Source organism: Alligator mississippiensis, chromosome 1, assembly GCF_030867095.1.
Source record: "Alligator mississippiensis isolate rAllMis1 chromosome 1, rAllMis1, whole genome shotgun sequence".
NCBI classification, from domain to species: domain Eukaryota; kingdom Metazoa; phylum Chordata; order Crocodylia; family Alligatoridae; genus Alligator; species Alligator mississippiensis.
In genome coordinates, this window is record NC_081824.1 from 186516842 (window position 1) to 186538926 (window position 22085).

Genomic DNA, 22085 nt, shown 5'->3' on the forward strand with positions numbered 1-22085 from the left:
TATAAGACGTAACGACGAGTTTTATGCGCGCTTGTCCTGGACATCCGGAGTTTGTCTGCATGGAGCCTAGCAAGCTCCACATGATTGTTCGTCTTCTGTCTGCGTGGAGCCTAGCAAACTCCACGTGTGTTCGTGTTTTCTGTTGTAACCGTAACTCAAGCAAGTTCTCAGCCTACACCACGACCATCTCGGTGTAAGTAAACAATCTTAAAATCAACCGTTACGTGTCTGTGCCTAATTCTAGCTCGGCGACCTCCCTCTCCGACCCGGCCTGCCCGGGCTGCTGGCCACAGCCCGCGTGCAGAGCGACGAAAGCGACCCGGGGTCAGACCCGGCGCGCACATTAGTCAATTGCAATTAGTTAGTACTAATGGGTTTTATATCCGGGCTGTATTGTAGACCCTACATGCCAATAGGGGCAGCTTAATTGGAAGGACTGGTGAGGCTACAGCATTATGTAGATATCCTGAGGTGAAATATGGAGCAACAAAATTTCAGTAGGCAGAGTCCTGCACTGCTAAAGTTGATGGGAGTTTGCAGTTGACTTCAGTGGAAGCAGGATTATGCCTAGGACATTTTTATACTTTTTCCTAGTTTTTGCAAGAAAGCAATATACATATGAGCAGTACAATGAGGAGTTAAACCAGTAGCTCTCACTCTTTTTGGAGTTGAGACACCCCTCCAAGGAGCGCAGCCTGCCTCTGTTGCGCAGGGCTTCATGCGGCTCTCATTCAGCTCCTGGCACTTGCGCGCCAATGGGGGAAGTCTGGTGCAATGGAGCCAGCTGCTTTCTCTGCCACATGCAGCTGTGGGACTCCACCGGAAGAGGCAGGAAGCCCTGCCTCCTGCTTGGGTGGTGGCAGCTGGCTTTGTCACGCAGGGCTTCCCCCAATGACGCGCTAGTGCTGGGAGCTGCACGTGCACCACGTAGAGCCCCACATGATAGAGGAGGGCCTACTGTTTGTGCTCCTTGCCACCATATGCAGCTTTGGCTGGAGCTACACACTAGTGGGTGACAGCACCATGAGCACCCCGAGGTGCACTGGTGTCACCAGCAGTGGCAGGGCCTGTGCCATGGGGGGGGAGTGTGTAGGGGGCTCCACAAACCTCATACACATACACCCTGTCCCCAGACTCCCCCCCACATATATACACACCTCGCAATATACCCTACACACCACCCACACACAACGCTGCACCCCATCACAAACCACAGACACACACTGTTCCACCCCAACCATACCCCCACACACAAAATACAAGACTAAGACTTTATTTTTTATCTATTATGCAATCACTTCTATATACAGTACACAAACACAAATCATGACAAAAATATTTTTTGTAATAAAATTCAAATATGTTATATTAGGTGTTTGACTTTTACTGTATGGTTTGGGTTTTTTCTGGTTCAGGTGGCACCCCCCACCCTCCCAAAAGGAGTACTTCCAGGACAAGGGGAGGGACTTCTGGTGGCAATGGTCAGGGGTTAAGCCAGAGCAGGACTTCTGGCCCAGGGGGCAGGATACCTGCCAAGGGGCAGGGCTCCCCTTGCAGCCCTCCACAGCTCACCGAAACTCATTAAGCAGCTCTCTGGATGAAATAATTGCCCACCCCTGATCTATCCTACTCCAGCCCTGGGCTTCAACTGGGCAAAGAGGGTTAATTCTTTACTTTCTTTCTCTTAGCAACAAATGAGTCCTAGATGGAGACTAGTAAATAGTCATTTACTTAAGCAGATATTTTACCCAAAGACCTCTTGTTGAAATACTAGTGCCCTGTACTGCTACACAGTGTTTTTTTCTGTCTAGCCAACTCCTTTCAGTTATGATGGACAAGTAAACAATATTTTAAAAGCTAAGTGGAAAAGGAGGGAAAACCTGTCACCAGTAACATTTTTTGTTGTTGTGGAAGAAGGCATTTAGTGCAATTCTTAAAAATCCAGCAGTCTTCTTCAAGGAAAGCATAGCAGCTAACTATTGAAACTATTGAATCATAGTTGTGATTCTACTGGATAAGGAAAAAAAAGCTTTCTAAAGGTGAATCTGTTCCTTCCTATCTTTACACTTTGTAGCAAACTTGATATGAAGAAATGTATGCTCATATAGTACCGAGGAAGCTACTGATTAGATCCTGCCAGTTCAGATCTGGCCCAAATCATACCATAAGCATACAAACATATGCCACTGATTGCAAAAAGATTAAATTTTGTGACTGTTTGGATGAGGAACCTGAAGCTGCAATTCACTTACTTTTGAACTGACTACTCTCTGATGGGATAGCCATCTGTCCTGCATGTGAAATGCTCAGCTCACATTTGGCTATTGATGGTAATACTGGCTAGCAGCGTTGGCTGTTTGGCATATAAGGGACTGAGAGTATACAAATAAAAATGAATTAAAATGGCTATTTTAAAAAGAGACTTCTAAAGCTTTTAAAGGGAAAGCAGGGGCTAACAAGCGTAATAGTCCTGCTTCAAGTTCCTTATTTCAGGCGAAACTTCCTAGTTTAATTTTAATCCTTTTCAAAAGCCTTGCTCCTACTTTGAAGATAGAACACCGCCCCCTCAAGCTCTGAAGCTGAGCAGTGGCCCTTTTTGTTTTCACAAGCTGAAAATAAAGTGTTCGCATGAGCTCATTTACAGAGACTGGAGTTGGCAGCCTTATCAGGAGAGGAGAAAGGAGCTCTGAAGATGAAAAGCTATCGCTGTGACAGAAGTCTTTATTAGGTTGGGCAGTAATGGAATGTGGTGTACACAGGATAAAGTGACGGCTACCTAGAGCATTTAGGGAAAACTAGAACAGTAATCATGTTTTATGTTGTTCCTTGTCTGGCTTCCTTGGTGATCCTGTTGACCCTGGGGGATGTTTGGAGTAAAAGGGGAGACTCTATGTAAATAGCATATGATGGCTAGAAAGAAACTAAAGTTAGTATTAAAAAACACACCCCACTTGCTCTTTGAAGAAATGGTGACCACCAAAACAACTGAGCTAGGAATAGAGAAAGTAAAAATATGTCTCATAGTTTTATAGTTTGGTAGTTGGTAGGGTTAGAAGGGACCTGAGCAGATCATCAAGTCCAACCCCGTGCCATGACAGGAAAAAGTACTGGGGTCAAACGACCCTGGCAAGGTGTTCATCCAGCCTCCGCTTAAAGACCCCCAGGGTAGGAGCCAGCACCACTTCTCTTGGAAGTTGGTTCCAGATCCTAGCCGCCCTGACTTTGAAGTAGCACCTCCTGATGTCTAGCCTGAATCTACCCTCTGCTAGCTTGTGACGGTTACTTCTTGTCACTCCTGGTAGTGCTCGGGGGAACAGGGACTCCCCCAATGCCTGCTGGTCCCCCCTGACTAGTTTGTAACAGGCCACTAGATCCCCCGTCAGCCTTCTCTTGTGGAGGCTGAACAGGTTCAGGTCCCGTAGCCTCTCCTCATAGGGCCTGCCCTGCTGCTCCCTGATCATGCGAGTGGCCCTCCTCTGGACCCGCTCCAAGTTGTCCACATCCCTCCTGAAGTGCGTGTCATTATGTAAGTGATGAAATTGCCCAGGAATCAAGGTTTTCCCAGCTTTCCACTGTAAAGTCAAAGGAGAAAAATATTTCCCTTGCTCTTCCTTGGCAAGATCAGGTAGAGATCACTTGCAAATCTGTTTGATGCAATCATTATCATAACATGGACAGAAATGAAGGTTTCTGATTTTGAAATTGAAGTTTTTCAAGGTAATTTTCAGTACAGTACTTTTACAGTATGAAGTCATTAAACACATAGCTATGTTCAAATAGCATAATATTAACAGAAAACATTTACTTTGTTCTATTTGACTGGTTAAATAAAATATTACCTTTGAATTGAAACTAAGGGCAAAATTGACTTCCCTTCCTTTTCACTGTAGATCCCTTTTGCAGGTGGAAATCTTACCCATAGAGCAGAAACATCTGTAGGGCAAGTAAAGGATCTCTAAGGCCTCCAGTTTGAAGCCTGTAGAAGTCAATGGAAATCTTTTTATTAACTTAATTTAGCTTTACATTTTCCCAGGTAAAAATAACCAAAAACTACAAAATACATATTATATTAAAATAAACATCCTCCAAATTATAATACTGATTCAAATTCTATTAGTTTCACACCACAGATTTCAATACTGTGGTCTCTGCATGTGAAATTCCGTATAAAATGTAATTGGACAATAACATGCATGGGACTGCAGTCTATACATGTGAAAGCATGTTAGGGGAGCAAGAGCCTGTTTGTCCCTGTATGCACACATTTTGTAAATATAACTTAAAAAACATTTATAAAATTTAGCCCATTCTTGCCAACAATCAGGCAAGCTGCTGTCCTGTGAATATTTATTGAATACTACAAAAACAGCACTGGCATTCCACTCCTGCTGTCTCTGGACCTTATATTTGGAACTCTTACTTGGACTTACTATCACTTACTATTTAAGTAGTGACATTCACTTCAAAGGGACTGTCTGCATGAGCAAGCACTAATCGCTGCAAGTAACAGAGTGCACAATCATAGGTTTTCTATGAGGGACTGTTCCTGAAACTGGATGGTTAACGCATTTCAGCATGTCCACTCACTGACCAGGCTGCTGCACATCTTGAGCAGATTATTTGTGTAGTGAACAAGAAGGCAGTGCACTGGTACCTACTAGCCAAACCCCACTCCCCTGTCATGTGTCTTTTCACAGTTTCAGATGTATACTGAAACTGGGATGTGGGACTAGGAACATGCAATTGCAACCCTTACCTCTAATTCTTTTACTGATTCACAAGAAGTGAAAATTACACCTGTGCAGATGGCCCATGCACCTTCCAACTCCTTAAGTACTCTTCTAAAGGCTTAAGGGGACATAACTGGTGCAAAGATCTTTGCTAACTACCTCTGTAAGGGTATATAGCACCCATTCAATGGAGATGGAGGTGACCTGAATTTGGCCTGCTATAAATTATTGATGAGAAGGGCTTCTTCACATACTTCAGCATCACTCCCATTGACTCTGATAAAAGCAAGATTGGATCTTTCAACATTATTGCATAGTTAAGGACCTACCAAATTAACGATTTCACAATTCTGTGGAAAGCACAAATTTGGTAGGTCTCCTGTGGAAAAGCCATGAATAAGCATGGGGACTTTGAAAATGCAGGAAAATGGGGGGAAGGGGCTGAGAGAGGGAGGTGGGAGGGAGCTGCAAACAGAGGTGGGATGCCCTGGTGTCCTGAAGCATTGGGTGGGGAGGAGAGAGAGGGGGGAAATTTTCATGGTAGAGTGTGGTAGCCCCCACCCACATCTCTGATTAGCCAAGGGCTCCCAGAAGTAACGCCCTTCCCTGGAAATTGACAGGTGGGTGGGAGGAGGGCCCCGCCATGCCTCTGTTTAGATGAGGGACCCTGGAAGTCCCACCCCTCCCCAGAGATTAATAGGTGGTCATCTGTCAATCTCTAGGGAGGCGCAGGACTTCCAGGGCCCCTCAGCCAATCAGACATGTGGGGGGACCCACTGTGCTCCACTGTGAAAATGATGCCCGATGCCATGCCAGGACAATGAAATCTGGAGGGAGCCTCCATGAATTAGGTAGGTCCCTACATACAATACATCACGTTTGTGCTGAGAACAAACAAATGCTATAATTCCACAAATCATCATCATATTGTTCCTAGGCCTTTTTATTTTGCTTAAGAATTTGGGGGTTTATTTATCTTCCCATTCATTCTGCTGCTTTTCCATCTTCATTAAGGTTTATCTCCTTTTCCCAACCCTGGATTAAAGCCACATCACTTTTGTGTAGAAAATAGCATACTCATGAAACAAAACCTTTAGAATTAGTTGTACGTTAACTAAAGGAAAAAAATAGATAGCTAATTGTTACTCTGATACTTATAAATTTCACAGCTACTATGAAATTCAAATAAAGACCTGCAATGCTTTTATAGACATCTCTGGCCCTCAATAAAAACAAAAAGGCTTCACTTCAAGTTTTGAATTGCTTCTTTTAAATGCCTTTAAACAATAGACCTATTTCTCCATTTAATTAAAACAGTAAAAGTTGTGCTTCAACCATACAGATTCACTGAGGACTGTAATTGATTTGGTTCATTTCTTTTTTTTTAATCACAATTAACAATAAAGCACAGCACATTTTGGTTAAAGAGCTGAGAAATAACAATGAAAAAGAAAGATAAATGGCTGTAATACTGCTTACATTAATTAGGAAGGTATGTTGAATATTATTCGTGCTGGAAAAATTCTACAATCAGTATTTTAGTGGCATGGTTTTAGTTGAATTGTTGTCTGAGTAAGGATCCTAGGTCCTAGTTCATCAAGGAAATTGTACAAAACTAACATATATCTATAAAAGATCATTTTTAGGTACATTGACAGCTGCAGTCAATTTTTTATATGCCCTTGTGTACAGAAATACATAAATGTAGAGCAGTGGTTCTTAACTTTTTTGGATTTGATACACCCCTCATTAAACTTGAGGCATCCCTCCATTACTTCCGTAAATTGAGCGGCACCCAAATTAAAAAAATAATTTATAGATTAAAGTGCTTACCTCCTTGCAGAGGGGCTTGACTGTGGGAATAAGGGATCATGGAGCAAGCCTCATGTAGTTGATTTTTCACACATTAGGACCAGGGGAAAATCACGCATTTCCTCACCTGCATATCCAGAATAGGATTAGGATGTTCTGATATGGCAACTTACTTTTGAGAACTGGGTTGGTGATGTAAAACTTTCAAATTTCATTGAATTTAAAGAACTGAAGCAAGTTTTTACAGCTTTTTAATGCCTTTTTTCTTGAAGGAGATGACAGAGCAAGCACCATAATGACATCAGTGTTGTGAAATGGATGGAAGTGCTTTGCTTTCCTTTCAGAATGACTTCTACTCAGACTCCTCCCATCATTCAAGCAGATAATTTAAAATTGTGGCTCAGTAGCCAAAAATGAAGTAAACTTGAATTTAAGTCTGATCTCTTTTGAGGTGTGTGGACCACTGCTGAAGTTACTGACAAACTCATGTTCCCTTACCACTAATATAGTGGGTAGTATAGTATATACAATATAGTTGTATAGTATTATACAAATGTACTGTGGGAAGGCCTGACCTTCCCTAGAAGTGCTAGATTGGAGGCAACATGCAGATAGACCAGTGGGGAAGTCAGTGCAAATGGCAAATTTTCTTTTCTCTTGATGCTATGTGTGGTTTAGGTTTGGAATCATAGAATCGTAGAAAATTAGGATTGGAAGGAACCTGAGGAGGTCATCTAGTTCAAGCTGCTCGTTAAAGCAGGACCATCCCCACCTGTATCATCCTAGCCAAGGCTTTGTCTAGCCAGGTCTTAAAAACCTCCAGGGATGGAGATTCCACAACCTCTCTGGTAACCTGTTCCAGTGCATCCTGGTAAGGAAGTTATTCCTAAACTTCCCTTGCTGCAACTTGAGACCATTGCACCTTGTTCTGTCATCTGCCATCACTAAGAACAGTATAGCCTATGGGCAGGCAATTATTTTGACTGGAGGGCAAATTAATGAGTTTCTGTGAGCTGTTGAAGGCCTCACACATAAAATGAACGGTGAAGATATAATTTTTAACACACCATTAGATTAAAAAAACATATGCTAACAATCAACCATCTATTATTTAATATTTTAATTTTACTTCAAAAAATATTTTTGTCCTGATTTATGATTTTTTGAGTAATATATATAGACGTGAGACGCTCAGCCAAGAGAGAATGCCCCCATCCCCAGCAGAGCCCTGCCACTGGCCAGCCACCCCTCAAATCACAAGGGAGCTCCTGCTTCATCCTGCAGCCTGACATGCCCCTCAAGAGCTGCCTGCACCCCAAATCCCCCTGCTACCCACCCCTTCCCATCCACACTTGCCACCACAAAGCCTGGGGAGGGGTGGGCAGTGGGTGGTGGGCTCTGCACTTGTGCCTAGAGGCAGCAGAGCTTCCATCATGCCTCCTTGAAGGTGAAGCCCTAGTCCAAGCCCTGGTCTCACCACCTCCTGCGTTACCCTGTGCAGCACCATGAGCCGGCCCAGATACCTGCTACTTCCTGGCTGCATCCTGTCCTTCCAGGTGAAGCTGCCCCTGGTGCCTTGGGGCTAGGGCTCCTCCTGGGGGAAAGGGAACCCTTGGGCTATAGGTGGGTGCTGCCTGCATGACCCTGGATTGGTGTTGGGGCAGGCTGCAAGAGGCTGCTGGATTCTGTATGTAAATAGTTCATCTCTTTGCTTGTTTTGCAAATGCTGTGAAGTATACTCATCACAAACAGGAGTATCTTTCATTTTCTTTTAAACCTCAGCACATTCAGCCATTTCTTCGAATATAGATGCAGCCATACTAGGATTTTCTCTAGATAAATTCTCACCTTTCTTAAGCAGGTGACTAAGTGTAGTAGTCAGTACTTGGAATCCAAATCAGTTTAGAACATTGTTACAGTGTCCAGCTGCTTCGAGTTCTAACAAGGGTTGTGTATCTTAGTAAAACCTTTTAGCCCAAGAAGTTTAGCATGAAGAATGGATATGGATTTTGTTGAGTGGAATACAGAAACTTTACTTCATGCCCTAGTCAAAAGGGCATTTAAAAGTGAGTGAAAAATTAACATTTAAAAAAGGTGTTTTAAGAGCATCTTTTATAAAATCTAATTTATTTATGTCACTAGAAAAATATAACCTGGATTTCAAATTTTAAAATGGATTAAATCTGCAATCTAAATGTGATTAAATTAAGAAATCTGAATTAAACATATGATTTTCTTCCATTTAAGGCAATTAAAAATTCAGAGCAGTTTCCTCAGTTAGCTAAGATACAGTAGTGTTTTTTATTATCTTTGTAGAGATAGATTTGATTCAACACCTTGGACATACACAGCTCTAAATTTAAGGAAGGTTCACATCCAAATTGCCAAATCCTAGCACCAGATATCACAGAAGGTTGTGAAGGTTCTGATCTGGAACTTTACCTCTTGAAGATTCTGATCTGGTTCATAGTTCTGGAATCAGATATACCAAAATGCCCAAACTGAATCCAGGCAAGGATTAGAGAAACCCATTAATCTGCGTTCAAACCACATAGCTTCTGCCCATCTCTACTTATTGTTTATTATTGTTATTATTATCATTACATCAGGTCAATCAATTAAAATTAAAACTATGGATCATCTAGGATGTCTGGCCAGGTCTCATTTCATTTTGGGTCTAATCTTAATTATAGACCACATAAATTTAACCAACCACTTGATTAGTATAATTCCGAGCCTAACAGACTCACAGAAGTTTGGTTCAAAATAGGAATGCTTCTTTTATGCCCAGTCATTTTGGAAAGTGGGGAGAAGAACACAGAGCACATGGAAATCAAGCTTACAAAGCAAGGAGAGTAATAAAAGAATGTCAATCTATAGTGCCATAGTGTTTTCTACAATGGTAGAAGCAATGGAAAATAACTCTGAGATGGAGGGAACTCAGTAAAAAATGGTTTTTGTTATCGTTTCTAAAACCTGCTTCTATTCAAGAAATTAATGTTTCTAAACAATGAAAAGGTCTGTTATGATCACATAAATCTCCTACATCAGTGAATGGGGAAAAGGAAACCTTTGGAAATGGTATCAGAAAAATACTTTAAATGTTTCAGCTCCTGAGATGATAGATTAATAAAAATTCAGCAGTCAGTCCCAAGGGTCTTCCTCATCGGATCCATCCTCATGGCTATCTGCTTTGATTTGCCCCAATAAGCTTGTGGCTGGCTCTTTATTCCCAGAGAATATATTGATATTCTTTATAAGCGACATACAGTTTTGCTGGATATAAGATCATTGTGGGCTTAGTTTACAATTGCCAATTCCTTCCTTTATTCCAGGATGATCAGGCTGGGGCCTAGAAAAATAAAAATCAGCTTATATCCCTCTCTTTCATTTCCCAGTGTAGTCAAGATCCTACTCCTGTCACACGGTTGTAGTAACATAATGATACATAAAGACATGGTGTTGATGTCTTGCACATTTAAGAAGAGGGGCAGTTTTCTCTTTTGGAGTCTATCTGATTCTCTAAAAACTAGTTAGTGAACATTCTAATGGAGGCAGATGGGTCCATATCTTTCCAGTGGGATCAGAGCTGTTTTCTGCCATGAGAAAAGCCAACAGCTGAGGGAGGCCACTGATCCTTTGGAGATGAGATGTGGCACATCTGGGCTAGGGACAGACATTCAAAAAGCCCGAGCCTAAATTCATAGATTCATAGATGTTAGGGTCGGAAGGGACCTCAATAGATCATCGAGTCCGACCCCCTGCATAAGCAGGAAAGAGTGCTGGGTCTAGATGATCCCAGCTAGATACTCATCTAACCTCCTCTTGAAGACCCCCCAGGGTAGGGGAGAGCACCACCTCCCTTGGGAGCCAGTTCCAGACCTTGGCCACTCGAACTGTGAAGAAGTTCTTCCTAATGTCCAATCTAAATCTGCTCTCTGCTAGCTTGTGGCCATTGTTTCTTGTAACCCCCAGGGGCGCCTTGGTGAATAAATACTCACCAATTCCCTTCTGTGCCCCCGTGATGAACTTAAAGGCAGCCACAAGGTCACCTCTCAACCTTCTCTTGCGGAGGCTGAAAAGGTCCAGTTTCTCTAGTCTCTCCTCATAGGGCTTGGTCTGCAGGCCCTTGACCATACAAGTTGCCCTTCTCTGGACCCTCTCCAGGTTATCCGCATCCTTCTTGAAGTGTGGCGCCCAGAATTGCACGCAGTACTCCAACTGCGGTCTGACCAGCGCCCGATAGAGGGGAAGTATCACCTCCCTGGACCTATTCATCATGCATCTGCTGATGCACGATAAAGTGCCATTGGCTTTTCTGATGGCTTCGTCACACTGCCGGCTCATGTTCATCTTGGAGTCCACTAGGACTCCAAGATCCCTTTCCACCTCTGTGCCACCCAGCAGGTCATTCCCTAGGCTGTAGGTGTGCTGGACATTTTTCCTCCCTAGGTGCAGCACTTTGCATTTCTCCTTGTTGAACTGCATCCTGTTGTTTTCTGCCCACTTGTCCAACCTATCCAGGTCTGCCTGCAGCTGTTCCCTGCCCTCCGGCATGTCCACTTCTCCCCATAGCTTTGTGTCATCTGCAAACTTGGACAGAGTACATTTGACTCCCTCGTCCAAGTCACTGATGAAGACATTAAAGAGTATCGGTCCAAGGACCGAGCCCTGCAGGACCCCACTGCCCACACCCTTCCAGGTCGAGACCGACCCATCCACCACGACTCTTTGGGTGCAACCCTCTAGCCAATTGGCCACCCACCGGACTGTGCAGTCATCCACATCACAGCCTCTTAACTTGTTCACCAGTATGGGGTGGGATACCGTATCGAAGGCCTTCCTGAAGCCTAAGTATACGACATCCACCCCTCCTCCTGTGTCCAGGTGTTTCGTAACCTGGTCATAGAAGGAGACTAGAATGGTCAGGCACGATCTGCCTGCCACAAACCCGTGCTGGTTTCCCCTCAGCATAATTTGCCCTGCCAGGCTCTCACAAATGTGAGCCTTTATAATTTTTTCAAAGACTTTACCAAGGATGAAGGTGAGACTGACTGGCCTATAGTTGCCCGGGTCCTCCTTCCTCCCCTTCTTGAAAATGGGGACCACGTTAGCCCTTTTCCAGTCCTCCGGGACTTGGCCCGTGCGCCACGAGCGTTCAAATATTCCCGCCAGTGGCTCTGCAATGATGTCGGCCAGTGCCTTCAGCACCCTCGGATGGAGCTCATCCGGGCCTGCCGACTTAAAGGCATCCAGTTCTTCCAAGTGACTCTGCACCACCTCAGGATCTATGTATGGAAGTCTGGCGCCTTGCTTCTGCCTCTCTACAACCTCAGTGAGAGACTTGTTGTGCCCCTCACTTAGGAACACTGAGGCAAAGAACTCATTGAGGAGTTCAGCCTTGTCCCCCCTGCCTGTCACCAATTGTTTCTGCCCATTTAGCAGAGGTCCTATTCCTCCCTGGGCCTTCCTTTTACTCCCAATATATCTAAAAAACAATTTCTTGTTGTCTTTTACTTGGGTTGCCATCCTCAGCTCCATGGTAGCTTTGGCCCGCCTAACTGCCTCCCTACAAGCACGAGCAGAGGAGGTATATTCATCTTTAGTGATCTCACCCTGTTTCCACTTTTTATGTGCTCCCCTTTTGGCCCTTAGGCTGCCCTGGATGTCTCTGGTCAGCCATGGAAGCCTCCTGGCCCCTTTCCCTTTTTTGCCTCGCTCGGGGATCGTCTTGCTTTGTGCCCGAAGGATCGTTTCCTTAAGGCACAGCCACCCTTCTTGGGCTTCCATTTCTTCAAATCTCCTACTCTGCAGTGCGTCCTTGACTAATCCCCTGAGTTCATTGAAATCAGCTTTCCTAAAGTCTAGCACTTTCACCCTACTAGTTACCTTACCCACTCGATGTCTTATGTTGAATTCTATTATTAGGTGATCACTGTCTCCCAAATGGCTACCGATCTGGAGGTCCCCTACCATGTCATCCCCTGTTGCCAATACCAGATCCAGTATGGCATTCCCCCTAGTGGGACCATGCACCTCCTGTGTCAGGTGGAGGTCCTGTACACAGGTTAGAAACCTGCGTGAGCGATGGCACCTTGCTGTCTGCGTCTCCCAGCAGATGTCCGGGTAGTTTAGGTCCCCCATGACTACCGCCTCTTTAGCTTTTATGGTCTCCGAGAGTTGCCTCAGGAGCCCCGCATCTATTTCTTCCCCTTGGTGTAGGGGTCTGTAGCAGACTCCTACCACCAAATCCCTTTCTCCTTGCCCCCCATGTAGCCTAACCCACAATCCTTCTACTTCCTCAACCTCGGATTCTGTCTTGATGAGGGTTGATGTATATTGCTCGCTGACATAAAGTGCAACCCCTCCCCCTTTCTTCCCCGACCTGTCCTTTCTGTACAATCTATGGCCCTCAATATGTACCGCCCAGTCATGGGATGAATCCCACCAGGTCTCTGTTAGCCCCACTAAGTCATAGGTGTTTAGTGCAAGCAGGAGCGCTAGTTCATCCTGCTTGTTCCCCATGCTCCTAGCATTAGTATATAGGCACTTGAGCCCTGCGACTGGTGCCTTTGCTGCCCCCCCGCTCCGAGTCCCAAGGGGCCCATTGTTTCTTACCTTCTTGTTTCTTACCTGTTCTGTAGTGCTGGTCTCCCCATGGCTTTCAGGTTTCCAATGTTCTCCTTCTTCAGGCTGGGCTGTCCTTGTGGGTGCCACATGGTTTGGTGGTCCACAGCTTCCCCTGCCCTCGTACTCCCCTCCCCCCGACGAGCCTAGTTTAAAGCCCGCCAGAGGAGATCCGCCAACCTAGTAGAAAACACACGCTTACCTTTGAGGGACAGATGAAGCCCATCCCAGCTGAGCATGTCCCTCGTCGTGATGTGCGGGTCATTGTCCAGGAAGCCGAAGCCTGCCTCGAGATTGATTCACTCTTTGCAAGTTACTTTAAGATGTGCAGCTTAAACTGATTAATAGCTGGACAGACATTCTCTGTTCAGTCAGGAAATGCAGCCACATGCCTGCAGTGTCTGGGGGTCACTAGAGCATGCCTGCCAGCCACTGCCAAAGGGGAGGGAAGAGAGACACCTTTCAAGGCTCTCACCCCTCCCTGCTGGAGTGGAGGGGGTGTGGCCAGGCTCCAGCCAGGGCTAGCATGACACTTGGGAAATCAGCCACCAGCCGGGGGGGAGGAGAGGCAGCTGCTACCAGACTTATGAGTGAGGATGGGGAAAAAAGTCCTTTCTCTGAAGCAAACTTGTATTGAACACAGCAATTTGCAAAGCATACAACAGGGTACTACCAACAATCTGTCTGCAACTTCCCTTAACTACATCTCCAGCATGTGTAATGATTGTCAGGTCTTTGCCAACACTTTCCACCTCTCAGTCTGGTTTTGCGGCTCTGAGCTCACAGGTGCAGGGCTTGGCTGTGCACACAGGGGACTAGCTTCCTTCTCTCCCTCCTCCCTGCCCCTGCCTCTGCCCCAGGACATGCTGTGGAATTTAATCCTCTCCCTGCCTGGCTGCAGGGAAGCTGCAGAGACTGCAGCCAAACCCCTGGGGGTGGTGTTGGGGAGAGAGGGGACAGAAGGAGGAATTAATTCCATCCCTGCCTGGCTGCAGGCAAGCCGTGGAGGTGCAGCTGGGGCTGGCAAACCCCAGCTGTGGTCCCCAGTGTTTGCCAGTGGGGGGGGAAAGAGAGGAGGGGACAGAGGGAGAAATTTGCCTCAAGGGTCCTTGCAGGCCAGCGTCTGGTCACACCTTGCCCCTGCTCTGGCTAGAGAGCAGAGGGGAGGGGCCAGCCCATCTCACTGGAGCAGAAAACAGAGCTCTGCCCAGCCCAGAGAGCATGTTGGGATCCTGGGGGAGTCTTGTTTAACTTAAACCAGCAAGGGGTCTGGGACAGACATTGCATAAACTGGTTTGAGTCAAATCAGTTTAAGTGTGATACTACCTTCAACCGGGTTTATCTCAAACCAGTTTCAGTCATTTTCAAACTGGTTTATATGCACTGAATGTCTGTTCTGTTACAGGTTTAAACCAGTTTCTGATTGCTTAAACTGGTTTATGTGTAATGTTTGTCCCTAGCCCTGAAGGAGAGGACCATATTTAATCTGAGACTGGGGAAAGCAGAAGAGCTAGAGACAGACATTCAAAAGCCCATGCCTAAATTGATTCAATCTTTGCAGGTTAGTCTAATCTGGAAAGACTGAACTGGTTTGCAAATGGATAGATGTTCCCTTTTCACTCCAGAAATGCAGGCACATGCCTGCAGTGGCTCAGGCCAGAAGCCTGGGGGTGCTAGAGCAGCCCTCCCTTCCCTTTCACAAGGAAGCTGAGTTGGGGGGGCGGGGGGCAGTTCTCTGCAGGACTGAGTAAGACTGAGGAAGGGTTTAAACCCCCACCTTGGCCTGGATGGTTCAGAGGGTGGGGGAAGAGGGAGCTTGGCCATACCCCTGTGGCAGGAGAGGGGAAGAGGGGAAGCTCTGCATGCCCCAGTGGCTCCCTGACTGCCAGAAGCAATCCGAGCACACAGTGCTGCCCAGCCCAAGAGGGGGACTCTTCCCCCTCCTCCCTCCAGGGCAGGGAGGGGGGCTCTGTACTGTGTTGGAGGGGGACTCTTCCCCTTCCTTCTCCTCCTTGCTCCCACCCCCCACTGCCATGGGGTGGTAAGGGGGGCTCTGCGCGTGGCTGCCCAGCGCCAGAGGTGGACACTTCTCACTGCTCCTTCCCCTGCTGTGGGGCAGGGAGGGAGTCTCTGTGTGGCACTGCCCAGCCCATCCTGTGCGTGAGGAGCAGCTGTCACTGAGGTGCAGCCGCCGAGGATGGCCCAGGTTTCATGACCCAGGCTGGCCCCACTGAGCCGGGTTGAGGCACCTGCACACCAGGGATGGGATGGGCCCTGGGGGCCATCCGCAGTGTCTGCAGCTCAGTGACAGGGAGGCTGAGCCCTGTCAGTGAGAGCAGCTTGGCCCAGCATGCATGGGCAGTGGCTGGCCAGGCAGCAGGCTGCCCTGGCCAGCTTGGAGGCCCCGGCAGGCCTGGAACACAGAAGCTGCCCATCATGGGGGCTCACTGCCAACCCATGAGCCCCCATGGTGCCTCCAACCCAGCCCAGGTAGCCCACTGCCTGGCCAGCCACTGCCTGCACATGTTGGGACAGGCTGTGCTCACTGACAGGGTTCAGCTTTCCTTTCACTGAACTGCAGCAGCTGTGGATGGCCCCGGCCTCACCCAGCCATGTGGCTGCCTCTGCCGGGGCTCAGCAGGGCCAGCCTGGGCCGTGGGGGCAGGGCCATCCACAAGGGCTGTGGCTCAGTGACAGCTGCTTCCTGTGCCCAGTCTGAGCTGGGATAGCCCCACACAGAGGTGGGGTGGAGCGGAGAGGAGGGGGAAGAGCCCCCCCAGTGCTAACAGAGTCCTTCTCCCCACCCCACAGTGGGGGGAGGAGCAGCAGGAAGAGTCCCCATTTGGAGCTGGGTGGTGCTACAAAAAGCTCCCCTCCCCACCCTGCGTTGGGGGGGGAGGGCAGGAAGGAGGGGTGCTATTCTGTCCCCCAGTGCGGGGGGTAGGGAATTAACCCCCTCCCATCCCAGCTTGGCCCCGTCAAGGCAAAGTGGGCAGGGAGGGTTTTAATTCCTCCCTCTGTCCCTTCTGCCCTGAAGCTGGGGTCTGCCAGCCCCAGCCGCTCCCACTGCCTCTGCCACTTTCCAGGAGACAGGCAGACCCTGGCTGCAGTGGAGGGAGAGGGGAAGCAGGTAAGAATTAACCCCCTCCCTGCCCACTTCGCCTTGATGGGGCCATGCCAGCCAGTGTCTTGCCTCATCCCTGCCTTTGCTCAGGCTAGAGAGCAGCAGGGCGGGGCCAGCCCTGCTCTCTGGAATAAGAAAGTATAACCTATCCCAGAGAGCATGCTGGGATGCTGGAGAACTCTGATTTAACTTAAACCAGGAAGGAATCTGGGACAGAAGTTGCGTAAACCAGTTTGACCCAAATCAGTTAAGTCTGATACTACATTCAACCAGGTTTATCTTAAACCAGTTTCAGCCATTTTTAAACTGATTTATATGCCCTGAACTTATGTTCTGTTACAGGTGTAAACCAGTTTATGATCACTTAAACTGGTTTATGTGTAACTTCTGTCTCTAGCCAAGAATACAGAGGAAAAGCAGTGTCCTCACTTAAGGGCCTCTTCCTTCCTGACATCTTTGGTGTTAGTTTTGAGGATTTTACTTAGTTATCCCTCAGATCAAAATTAGTCAAACTCCTGTTGATAGGTAGACTGACTTCTGTAAAATAAAGAGAGGAAAGACTGAGTTAGGAATTCAGCAGTTGGCTCTCACCTTTCATTAGGCATCAAATAATTATTTAAAATTGACGAATGGCACATTGTTGCATCTCTGTACTGGACAGCCACTGGGAACAGAACCCCTTTTTAAGTTTCCCAGTATGCAGAGGAAAGAATAAGTAACTTCATTTTCCACATTACTTTTGTATGCTGCAGCATGATTATAGGAGACATTGTTACCTCCCTTTGTATCTTGCCCAGCTACTATGAGCAGCAATTTAGGCTGCTTGCTTTCAACCCCATGCAAGGGCCAAGGATCTGTTCCACTTTTTAATAAATGATCACACAGTCCTTAGTGTGCATTTGAGGGTTAATTTTAGCTGCAATGTTTGAGCTTCTGGTGAGTCCTAGTAATTCTCCATGGCATTATCTACTTTCATCTTCCTCAGGTTAAAAGCATCCACAATTTATAGTTTTGAGCTTGAATCCCATACTTGTATATGGAGCTTCTTAGTTTTGCAATGGAACAGATGTGGTAGGGGATATGCAATGAAACAAATCTGGCATATGATCAGGCAAAGGGGCAGCACTACTACACATGTGCTGTTCTAACAAATGACTTAAAATCCCAAAGGTGATTTTTGTTCAAAAGTTTTGGGGTCAAAATGGCTATTATATATTTAAGAGTATATACTGTATATTAAATAAATACTACATATTTAATAATACATGCTAAAATATGTACTACAGTATGAAAAATAATTCTGTTTACTCCTGCAACTGAATTGTTATCCTTTTTCTCCCTTCTTTCCCGAGGAAGGACTACAAATAAAAAGAGGAACTCCTCTGTATCTTTCCTCTAAATATAGATGACAGTTTCTTAATCTAGTTTTGAATGAAACTCAAGAAGTCTTTACAATGAAATGGTGATTATGCTAAGAGCATATCTGGCCCTGTTGACAATAGTTTTGTTCAGTTAAATATTTTTCATGTATTTCATTTACACTTTGTGTGAATATTCAATAATTTTCATCTTCTGGCCTAAGCGTGTGATATGTCTGATAGTAATAGCAAAATGTAGTGATGTCCCATTTAAACATATTTTAGATGTTAGAAAATTTCTAACTGTGTAGATGGCAAAAGATAAAATAATACATAGAAGACACAAAAATTAAAGAATTTGTCTTCAGGAACTTACACATTTCCAAACTAGTGTTGAGATAGAGGACTCCTTTGCAAGGGAAAGGAAACAGTATTTGAAATAGTTCAAAATTATTGATGGGCAGGATATATAAAAAGAGAAAATCCAGACAAAGGACCCTCTGTCTCAATGCAGCCAGTTATAGGGAAAGAAATTTGGGGTGGTATATGATACATCAGAGAGCAAAATACTGTTTGTTTCATATGATCTGGCATTGAAAAAGAGCATTTATTTCTTTTTTATGTGAGACTCTGGATGGGTATACAAATTTTATAATGGCATGACACGATATAACCACCAGACCACTTGCTTGTTCCCTAAAGGTTAATCAGTCTCTAAACTGGCATGATCTGAGAATAGTAGGCCAATCAAATTACAGAAGTTTACACGTGTCAAAGAAGTGCAGCACATTACAGTGATATGGACCATAATATCTGAAACCTTATTCTAGTGACTAAGACTGTAATCAAAAACAAACCAAAAATAGAGGATGGGGGGGTTGTATCCATTTATAAGCACAAGACGATGGTTAATGATATAAGGTGCAAAGGTAGTTGTTCTCGTCACAGTGTTGAGACTGTTCTTTTACTTTTTGGATGTGGCTGTGAATGACATAATTACATTTTCAACTTAACCTTTTTCTGTGCATACTTTGAAGGAGTTGCTCAAGTTCTCTGCTTATGAAAAGGTGACCTAGGTTGTCACACAGTTATGAAATATTTCAACAGGATTGTATTTGTCAATGTAAAGCAATTTGCTTATTCAGCTTACCTTTCTCTATGGCCTTCTCCCCTTTATCAGTCAGCATTGCTATTGCTTTCAGTCTCCCACATGGAATCTGGGTTTCCCACTGAATAGCAATAAAATATAGATAGACATGATGGGGTGGGGAATCATTTTGTATATTGTGCAGGGTACAGTCTGGAAAAATGTTCATTGCATGTAAAGCAGTTGTGTCATCTGCCTTCAACTTGGTGTAAATCCATCATAGAATCATAGAAAATTAGGGGTGGAAGGGACCTCAGGAGGCCATCTAGTCCAATGCCCTGCTCAAAGCAGGACCATCCCCAGCCAGATTATTCCAGCCAGGGCTTTGTCAAGCTGGACCCTAAAAACCTCCAAGCATAGAGATTATACCACCTCTCTTGATAACCTGTTCCACTCACCCTCACCACTCTCCTAGTGAGAAAGTTTTTCCTAATATCCAACCTAAACCTCCCTTGCCTGTAATTATGAAACTTCACTAACTTCAGAGTAATTTTTTTGGATGTGTCTGATTTCTCTCAATTTGGGAATGTGAGAAACAGAAGTTGGGTTCTTATTTTAAGAATACTATATTTCTTTTCATGGTACTTGCCTCAAATGAGGCCTACACCTTGTTTTTTGGGGAGGCAGAATGAAGATTTTTCCCCCCAGAGTTATCGCCATATAGAGCAGGGACAGAAACTGATTTTCAGCTCGATCACCTTCCCTTTCCTGCTTAGGCAAAAGCTACCATTTGAACCATTTTCACAGTAGAATTGTCTGCTCAAGCAAAAACTGAAACTGGAACTGCTGATGAAGACTGATTCCATGGTGGATCTAGGATTTTGAAAAGAGCTAAAAACAGACCTCAGGGATGTGAGCTACAAGACAAAATTAGGAACAGCTAACAGATAGCAAAATTGCCAAAGAAAGAATAGTTTGACTAGTGGTACATCAAGACTCTAATAAATTAGAGAGTCCATAACACCTTTGGAGTGAGGAGATTAGCAGGAATCAAGTAGTTCAGGGTGTCAAACTTTTCTGACCCCAGGGACCGGATAAGTGGTGTGGGACTGGTTCACAGACTGGATGAATGGGCTCAGCTGGTTCATGGAGCTACATCAGACCCACAGCCTCACACCAGCACATGCAGTGTCCATTCCAGCCCACTTACACCCCAACAGGAAGAGGCCTGGCATCCTGGGTATTTGGCCGCTGCTGCAGGAATTAACTGAGGTGCCAGGTTTCCAGTGGCACTATTTTTGGCAGCCAAGCCAGCAAGAGCTGCAGTGCTGGAGCCCCATTAGCACCACAGCTTTTTTCCATAGCTGCAGCCAAGTGCCTGGGTGAGAGCTACAGCACTACTATGGCTTCCTCCTGCAGTGGTAGCTAAGTAGGTACAAGTTGCCACACAGGAACTCCAGCAGCATCATAGGAAGAAGCTCCACACCATGGGTGCCAGACTTTATCCTATGGTGCTACTGGGGCTTCAGCACTATGACCCTTACCTCAATGTTTGGGTGCCACCATAGGAACAGACTATAGTGCTGCTTGGCTCCAACACCACAGATCTTGCCCAGGCACTATTCCCCACCACAGTTGGGGCAAAAGTCTTTGGGCTACATAATATGGCTCTGTGGGCCAGATTCAGTGTGTAGGCTGTATGTTTAACAACCCTTGAGGTAAATCAGAATGAGTCCTGAAGTTAATTAACGCACTCAGCACTGCCTGAATAGAAATACCACCACTGCTGCTGGGCTGTTTGTTTGAAACTTCGGGTGGAGCAAGAAACAAAGCAGTCTATGAGTACACAAATGTACCACCTCTGGATCTTCCCATGCTGGTCTCTAACCTTCCCTCCATGAGAATGCTGGGAGGAAGAGAAGGAAAAGATGAAGTGTCTATCTTACAGTGACTCTATGCTTCTATTTAGGGCAGAAAATCAGCTTCCCTGCATGAGACAAAAACTCCAATTTTGGAAGGCTAATTTTTGGGAGAAAGGTGGGTGTTGTATGTGAGTAAATAAAGTAGATGGATAGGCAAACAGACAGACCCCCAATCTTGGAAAGATATGCACATGACATGCAAACTGTGAATAGCCACGTTGAAAGATATACAGTGCATGAAGTGAAGCATGTGAGTAAATCTTAGCAGGGTAAAAACCTATGTGACCTATCATAGTGCCTTGCAAGATGTGTTGGTTAAAGCAAACAAAAAATAACTTAATTAGGCATTTGTTAAACTAATATAATAGAATTCATTCAGGATATAGCTTGTACATTTTTCTATCTCTATTTTTTTATTATTTTACTTAGCTACTGAAATTTAATGATATCTTACCTCTTCAGATACACTAAAACCCCAATGCACTTTTTTTTTCTTTCTAGCAGTTATCCTTCCTGTTTTATCTAAAATATTTTCCTGCCAAAAACAGCTTTGTAGAAAGGTTGTCTTGAATAGTGGAAGGAATATGTAGTGAAAAAAATATTTCTTATGACAACAATTATTGACCTTTTTTCTTTTTTTGTTTAGTTAATTTAGTCTGGCTAAAATTACATACATATTCATGTACCTTAATAAGAACAAAGCTTTACTCTTGGATATTTTCCATAAATTTGTCTTCATAAGCAATTTGATAGACATCTACTATAACTGTAGTGGTGGAAGTTTACAGTAAATCAGTCTGCCTGGTTTAAAAATCTATAATTTATTAACCCATTCCCCAGAGGTCCAACACTTCGTATCAGATTACAAGAAAATTGTCACTATTTTTTATTTTAGAGCAGGGAGCATTTTATAATAGGAGTATATTGTCTAATTGTTACAAAATTTATTGTGTTTTACTAATGTAAAATCAATTTAGCTCATAATATTAATTGGGCATGACATTATAGATGGCCAAAAAAGAGCTTCAAAACATCGAACCCCTTATTATAATTATGTTTTTCAGCTAGGGTTATCTACATTAAATCTGATCAACTTTTAGTGCTAACAATGATGTACAGTGGCCATGCTGGCTATCTGGGTTAGCTATTATATTAGCATACACAAAGGTTAGATAACCTAATTCAAACTATAGTATCAGTAGTGTGATATCACTAATAAACTTCCCATTAATCATGAAAGTATTAGCCTGAGAACAGCTGCAGATGCTACAAGCAGGATAAAGTGTCACTCCAGAGTACTGTGGTGGTATAACAAAGAGATTAGGGTGGCAGCATACAAGGTGATTTGTAAACTGCTCTTCTTTAGGCAAAAAAAGCATTCAGTTACATGTAAAGTTCATGATGAACACTTGGGATGCATTTTGC

At 44.9% G+C, this 22085-nt stretch overlaps 1 protein-coding gene across 12 annotated transcripts in view; it reads left to right on the forward strand.

Moving 5' to 3' along the window:
* The window catches only part of ESRRG (estrogen related receptor gamma), a 518556-nt gene that overhangs the window by 412188 nt on the left and 84283 nt on the right, over nt 1-22085 (forward strand). For 9 of the 12 annotated variants that reach the window (XM_059717755.1, XM_059717759.1, XM_059717757.1 and 6 more), the window contains one exon: nt 5453-5581. The exons of the other annotated variants lie outside the window; for them this stretch is intronic. In XM_059717755.1, coding sequence (XP_059573738.1) covers nt 5453-5581 — 129 coding nt within the window. The remainder of the gene's footprint in view (nt 1-5452; nt 5582-22085) is intronic. 12 annotated transcript variants of the gene reach the window in all.